The 8346-nt window shown below is 31.7% G+C and overlaps 1 protein-coding gene across 1 annotated transcript; it reads left to right on the forward strand.

Moving 5' to 3' along the window:
* The first annotated feature begins 5013 nt into the window (after nt 1-5013).
* On the forward strand, nt 5014-7315 carry LOC139500946 (cyclic GMP-AMP synthase-like receptor 1). Its single transcript, XM_071289873.1, has 2 exons — nt 5014-6288; nt 7022-7315. The coding sequence occupies exons 1-2, from the start codon at nt 5215-5217 to the stop codon at nt 7058-7060; spliced, it is 1113 nt and encodes a 370-aa protein (XP_071145974.1). The 5' UTR covers nt 5014-5214; the 3' UTR covers nt 7061-7315.
* The last annotated feature ends 1031 nt before the right edge of the window (nt 7316-8346 follow it).

Below are 8346 nucleotides of genomic sequence, written 5' to 3' on the forward strand. Positions count from 1 at the left end.
TGTGGTTTAAGTTTTAAAAATGTTCTTAAACTGTCCTGGATTTCTACCAAACTTAGACAAAAGCTTGTTTCTGATCATAAGATATTATTCAGAAGTAAATTTTGTTAAAAAAAATTCACTTTTTCCGTATTTTACTTATAAATGGACTTAGTTTTTCTTCCAGTTAACATTACCTACAGTCTGCAGTTAAAGTTTATACAACATTTATTAGATTCATATCCTGGATTTTTTTTTACAAAACTTGGAAGCTTCTTTCAATCAAAAGACAGTATCGAGAGGGAAATTTTTATTGATGTTTTTCCTCATTTTTGTTGCGTCTGCGATTAACAGCAAAAGTAGGCGAGACACTGGGTTCCGTGGAACCCTTACGAATTTTTGTCACCACTATTCATATAAATAAACTACCTTCAGAAAATATTTAAATCCCAGTCAAATGATTCAGTGAACATTGCTTTATGCCTACTTCTAGTAACAATTGATGGTATGATTTAAAATATGATATCATGACGTTGAACAATGATCAACTAACTTAATATTATGCATGCATGACGATTCATTTAAAACAACATTACAATAGTACTGTTTTATACACGACAGTCGAAGTATATGCTCCTACAACAATGTCCGACTTGAACAATGTATTGGAGAAAATTTACCAGGATAATTCCAAAGTAGATAACCATTCAAAAGGAACCAGAAAGTTGTTGACATACATCAAAGAGGTGGTTGAAGAAGTTGGGAAAACAAATCCAGATCAAGTAACATTGAAAATGTTACTAGTCCAGAAACAAATGATGCTCTGCACTCAACAGAATCGGATCATCTGGTTAGACTCAAAATCAGAGGGCAGGAAAATGATATACCTGAATCCCCTGGTAATGCAAAATTTGAAGTTGATTCATCTGCAGAATCTGATTGGGCAGACTGCATCAATACAGAGGGCTATCTGGAGCCTAAGGAAGTAATTGCTACGGCTGTAAAGGTAACCCAACAAGAATTATCAAGAGATTGGATTAATGATATAAAAGTCGATATTGGCGATGCAGCAGCTATGACCATAACGGCGTCTTATAGTCTAGTTAGGTTTACCTTGAAACGCTAGATTTATACACCAGTTAAATGTGATTTGAATTTGATAATCGGTTGTTGTGAATTACCGCCTATTGAATTATCATCATGGTTGTATGATAGGTCATCGCAAAGCAAACGATGGCCGTCAAGTGATACAGTAGAGAAAATTTGGAACACTTTCGGCTTTGGACTGGCTGCTCAAAATTTGAATGCAGAAGTCAGTAACATTAGAAATACTGAAACTAATTTACAACTTTTGTGGCAGTATTCCGTCTCGCGCGCTGAAACTTGTATATTGCAACACTGTACAGCTGACCTCATCCATAAGAAACTATTGATCATTCTTAAAGTCGTGCTACTGAAATACACGAGGGCTCTGACCGGACACCACTTTTGACGTCATATCATATAAAAACAATAGTGTTTCACGAAGCTCATGATTATCCTGACCCCGATAGCTGGAAACAAAATAAATTAGGAGAGTGATATAAATCAGCACTGAAAAGACTTCAAAAATCTATTTGCGAAAACCATCTACCACATTTCTTCTTTCCAAATGTGAACTTGTTTAAAGGCCCAATGAAGTTCATGCTAGAAGGTATTATTGAAAGACCACAAGAACATCTTCAAAATTTAATGACAGAAGTGGAGGTGAGTTATAATTATGCATAAGTACACAACAGTAAAAAGATGGGATGTGATTGCCATTGAGACAACTATCTGCCGTAGACTAAATGTATTGTTTTCTGTCAAACAAAGTAATACGTCAACTTTCTACGAAACATCAACTGTTACGATATATTGTTGTGACTGTATTCAAGCATCAGCTATTTTATTGACTATTATATGTTCAAATCAGATATATCAATACCATATGAACCTTAGGATGCTATATCTTAGGTTGTTCTTTCGTTAGCTTAAGTTTGGAAACGTGTGACTTGTTGTGACAGGAATTGACGTCCTTAGATAACTCCTTTATTGATTGTTCATTGATGTTATCAATCATGGAAACCAAAATCGACGACAAAATAGTTTTGGGATGTTTTTTGGTAGGCATAGTTTGTTTGTAATCTTGCCTTAATCCCCATATAAAATTAAAAAAAAAAAACCCGATCAGTTTCCTAGATCCAAACGTTAAGATTAGCTTTATGAGTCCTTACTGAATTGTTGAGGCATAACTTCGAAGTCGAAATCATTGAATTTCTGTTCCAAGCATTGTGCCAAACATATAATTTGCAGAATCTATTTCATCGTCATTAAATGAACACTTCGCTACAAACCTGCAGTAATCTGAATTGTTCAATATGTGTACTGGACTACTGATTCTTTACTATTCCGAATAAGTCTGAATTCAACTGAACATTAATTCATACAAATCTTAAACAAACTCGATGAAAAGTCTTAACAGTACTCAGCAATTCTTAGTATATGTAAGAGAATGATAATCCCTTTCTTCATGGTTAAGTACGAGCAATAGCGATAACATGATCTCTTGATTGGTTCTGTTTAAAATAAGTTCCATTGTCAGTGCAATGTTTGTAATTAATGCATGACTTCCTTTATTGGCTATATTTCATTTATAAATAAGTTTTAGTGATGTAAGGACTTTTTTTTAATTTTGGAAAATATTAAAGATTGTGATTTAGACATTAGATAACACAACAGTACTAATGAACTTGTAAACAAAGTTTCTAGATTGTGAGTATGAATATAAATCATATATAATTTTATTGAGGAATTAATTTTTTGGTATATGTGCAGTTTTAATTATTAAATTCAAAATTTGAATTACAACTAACTTTATTTTAAAGTCTTTGTTAGATCAATCCTTTGCATAAGATTTAAGGAAGCAAGACACCACCCCTTATTTATTGGTAACTTTTGGTTGATACTTTAGGACTTTACTGAAGCATAAATGGAGCGGGCCACCCTCATTTTGTAGTCAGTGCACCTCCCCCTTTTATAAAAAAAAATGCTGATCAGCCACTGCAGTTACTACTTTTTTGTCAGGAAACTATTAGAATCCAATGCGTTTGAATTATATTCAAAGTTTAGCTAATTTCCTTTTTCAAATGATCTGAATTTAAAGTAGTATATTTAGCTAAAAAGATATATTTTTAGTCTTGCATTGTTTTAAAATAATTGTTATGTTTTAGTATAAATTTGAAGTTATTAATAATCTCAAATAAGTCAGAATTCATCACAAATTCTTTTAACCTGATAAATGTGCTTTGGTGCATTTGTAACTCATTTATATAAAGTATTTTGTTTGAGCTGTAAAAAGGCCTAAACAAAAGATTAATCTTATAATAAGAACATGATTTCATTCATTATTCACAATTAAGAAACACCGAAACCTACAATTTCATTGGACGAGAGCACTTTGCTATATTCTAAATCATACTGTACCAATTAATTTCTATTTCATCAATTTTGATTAAGTGACTTATTTTAACATATAATTCAAACTGTATTTTACGTATCACTGTTTTGTTATCAGCTTCAAATTCAATTCAATCCAATTCAAATTTCTATTGTCATTAAACTTAATTTTTTAGCATGTGACATAGAATAACAAAATGAAGACAGAAAAAAAAACAATGTCAACAAAATCATTTGTATACACCATGAAGTTAAATTTTTTAAAAGTCCCTGTCGTCATAGACCGTTTTAAAAAGGATCATAACTTATGCTTCTGAGTGTTGGATCTGGGTTTGATGGGTATGTAATTTTTTCTATATCACCTAAACCTATAAATTGTGTGTTTTCATTTATCAAAAATAAAGAATATTTTAATGTTACTGTTAATACTTCACATTTAACAGTTTGAACTTGTATTATGAATACAAAAAATATATACTTTGATAATTGATAAAGTAAGTAATTAAAATTATACATGATTTTTCTACCTAAGTACAAGCATTCCCATTCTCAATTTTATATTCTATTGCTATTTAATGACTTAAATACCTTCTTTAAGACGTATAACTGTATTAGCTATTTTTTTCATACGCTTCAGACTAATTTAAAACATTTCACGCAAATTTTTAAACAGGTAAAAATATTCATTAAAAAAAAAAAAAGTAATGAATATAAATATTCGATTTCATTTAGTCTTGTATTAACAATGAACATTTCCCTGAAATATGATTTTACTGACATTGTAATTGTGTTGAATAGGCAATAATAAAAAGGGATCAGCTACTAATTAAATAATAATAATAAAAAAAAAAATGAGATTAAGTTAGGAAAGTCTGTGTTACAAAAATGAAGTTTGTCATTGTCATGACGAAAGTAACTTTTGTCCACTGAAAGATAATTTTGTCATACAAAATTTGAATTTGTAATATGCTACAAATTTTGTTAAACTGAACTAATTTTTGTTGAACAAAACTCACTTTTGTCCGTACAAAATTTAATTTCGAGTACATAACCACAAGAGTCCCATTCGGCGCTCTGTAAGTAAGGTTCAATTTTGGCAAAGTATGCTAAGAAACATCAATTATTAATTAATCACTTGCAAGTGAATAATTCGTCGTCATTGAATCCGTATTTATGTGACCTTCTATTTAACACCATAGCTAGAGATGGATAACGCATGAACTTTGCGTGTTCAGTTATTGGAAATATCTAATTGCACGAGTTCGCTATCTATTTATATATTAATTAGATAGCAACTCGATAATTTATTAGATGGCGTCTAGACTAATATACAAACGATACATATAATCGAACATATAATTAAATCTGTGCCTTGTAAATTGTCTACTTTAAACCTTTTATAATTTCGGTAAACGTTTTAGTATGATGTAATGCAAATATGTGAATTTGAGTCAAATCAGTGAACATGAATTTGACAGCCATTGCCTCTTTAAAAGCTTATTTAAACCAAGAACACAATCGAAATAACATCATGTGGATATTCTTTTTGAACAGTAAACAATATGTAGTTTAAATGCTGCACTTGAGAAGTTTTATCTGGAAAAAGCATTTGGTCATCAAATTGATGAATATACAGAGTTTAAACATTACATCGAAAATGCGCTTCAGGAGGTTGCAAAGAAATATCCACGTTTTCGATCAAGCAAAGTTGAATTAGTTGGAAGTTCTGCAACAGACGTATTTGCATTACTGAAAAAGGAAATGGATCTTCTTCTTATATTCAACATTAAAGGGGTCATAACAGACCAACCTGACTCCCCTGGTTTTGCAAGATTTCAAGTTGACCCGTCTGTCAGGGAAGATTGGGAAGACTGCATCAATAACGAAGGATATCTAGAGCCTAGAAGGATATCTTCTGAATTCAAAAAATGCTTTGAATGGGCTGTATCTAACATCAAATTAAAACATCCCAACGACCTTCTGGATTCGACAGACATAGAAGTAAGAGGTGGTGATTCAGTAGCCATAACTATAGTGGGTGAATATGGCCAAAGCAGCGAGATTTTCGTAAAAGTCCAATGTGACCTTGTTTTGTTAATTGGCTTTGAAGGATTGCCGCCGACTAAATTAGCATTATGGTTGAACGAGAAGTCATCGCAAATCTGGAGATGGCCGACATTTGATACATTAAAAAATATTCCGAATATTATCGGCTTTGGACCGATGGTTTTGTTAATGGGTTTTGAAAGATTTCCGCCCGCTGTATTAGCACCATGGTTTAAAAAAAGTTCATCACAAATCAAACGATGGCCGACATTTGATACAGTAGAGAAAATTTGGAACACAATCGGCTTTGGATTGGTGGCTAAAAATGTGAATGCAGAAGATAGTTGCATTAGCGAAACTGCAGCTGATGTAAATCTGCTGTGGCGATATTCTGTTTCTCGCGCTGAAACCTGTATATTGGGACATTGTCAAGATGGGCTTATACATAAGAAATTGTTGATCATTCTCAAAGCCGTAAAAATATTTGAAATACCCGAGGGCGGCTCTAATCCAACACCACCTTTAACCTCATATCATATGAAAACAATATTGCTTCATGAAGCTCATGATTTTCCAGACCCAAATAACTTGAAAGAAGAAAAATTAGCAGAGCGTTATGAATCGGCACTTAAAAGACTACTGAAATCCATTGAGGAGAACCATCTTCCACATTTCTTCTTTCCCAATGTGAATCTGTTTCAAGGAGGGCAATATAGCATTGCATGTAAGATAAAAGAAATGATTGATAATCCGATAGATTATCTTGAAATGTTAACGGTGGACATAGGGGTGAGTTATATGTACTTTTTTATTGAAATTTCTTATTCAGAGCATCACAACTACTTTTTCGATAATTTATAAACATAAAGAGACAAAGGTGATTTAATTGCTAAACGTGTATTACTTAATTTCTAAACATTGATACTAGGAGTCAAGTTATTGTATTCATAAACAAGACATATTCCGACATATCCCGTCCTCTTTTCTTCGAACGAGACCTACAGAATTGGACTTATCACCAACTTTGTACTTACATGAAAAGCAAGCGGATGTCAAGTGAAGCAGAAAACTTTACTTTAAATAAATTTAAAACTGACATCAATAATTGTAAATTTCTTGATTTGCATATTTCAGTTTCATACGGGAAACAATACACAATATTGTTTTTATTTTCCATCGTCGGAAGCGAGATAAAAACTTAAGTTTCGAACCGAAGATAAATAGCTCAAATAATCGATTATTCGTATTCAACACAACAACATACGAGAATGCGTGTGATTCAATGTAATGACCGGCATGACAAACTTGTTCAAGGTGAAATAACATAAAATTTGGTTCGTAAATTCGGTACATTCAATTTGTTTTCTATACATTTATGGTAGTCCCTATACATATTACATATAATAAATTTAAGACGTTCTCCTATTGCATAAACAAAAATTAACTATGGATTTTAAGAAAGAAAGAAATCACGCATTGTGTTGTCGTAATTATATTAATTCTTTATTTTTTATATTTGCAGCGTCGACCGTTAGACATTGAATCATCAATTTTGTTTTAAAAGAACATATTCTATAGTTACCATGCTTTTGTTGGAAAATATAATAAACAATTGTAAGTCACGACGCATTTTATTTCAAATCAATGTACATTTTAATGTATACCTTGTGGTGTATACTTGAAGAAATGTCGTCATGGTTTGTTGTCACGGCGACTCGTCTCACAAACTTTCCTATACATGTTGTATTGTCTATTTCATATAAACTGATTATATTTATATTAAAAAAAAGTGCACATTAAACATATTTAAGATAAACTGATTTAAGTCCTTATTTTTCAACAAACCACTTAGTAGCATGCTTATTATGACACACATAGTAAGGTTAAGTTAACAAAGAACCTGTCAACAATATAACCTTCTAGCATTTTCCCATCTGACACTATACTAATTCTAGTTTATCTAAAGACCAGTATTCTCAAATTGAAGCCATCATATAATCATTACAATGTTATTCATTTCCATAAGAATTTATGGCTTCACTATTCCTTTACCAAGTGGATGTAACCCCGCAACCCAATGAAACCCACATAATGTGTTTGATATATATTGAATTTAAGTCCTATCTAAATTTACAGTTTAATTTCCTTACACTTTTGCTAATTAATATCTGAAACAATAGATTAAATAAGCATGTTCCACTCACTTGGTGAAAAAGTAAATGTCTGCCTTTACACACAGACTTATCGTCTTGTCACGACGATTATACAAGACTTTCATCCATGTCCGTTTTTTGAGTAAAAAGTAGATAAGACTGAAATAAGCCCAAAACAGGTTGCAAAATCTTCTCATTCGATATTTTTGCAAATCTTATCTTAATCTAACTACATCAAAATAACCTAACAAGTTTGAAAATCGGTATAAATAAAAATTTCAGGAAAAGCCTTTTCAAAACAGCCTTTCTGATTAGAAAAGAGGCAATAAGGCAAATTTGGTAGCAACATTGCGTTATCTCATATATGTACGAACTATACCAAGGTTAAAGATGTTCAGAACATTTCACATTAGACGAGTTGCCATGGCAACAAACCATGACAACATTTGTAATTTTTCCTTGATTTACATACATATTAAGTTTTATTTCGGATTGGAAGATGTGTGAGCACACGAGAAACAAATTAGAATATGTAAAACTCTATAGTAAAGCTTCTCTAGAAAGACTTGGTTCCTCTTGAAAGTGCATGCTGCTTCCACAAAAAAACTGTATTGAAAACTGCATAAATTAAATTTTTTCTTTAATTTCATAGACATTGTAACATTATCATTTGACAACCTCCTATAATACAAAA

The sequence above is a fragment of the Mytilus edulis genome, chromosome 13 (assembly GCF_963676685.1).
Source record: "Mytilus edulis chromosome 13, xbMytEdul2.2, whole genome shotgun sequence".
Taxonomy (NCBI): Eukaryota; Metazoa; Mollusca; class Bivalvia; order Mytilida; family Mytilidae; genus Mytilus; species Mytilus edulis.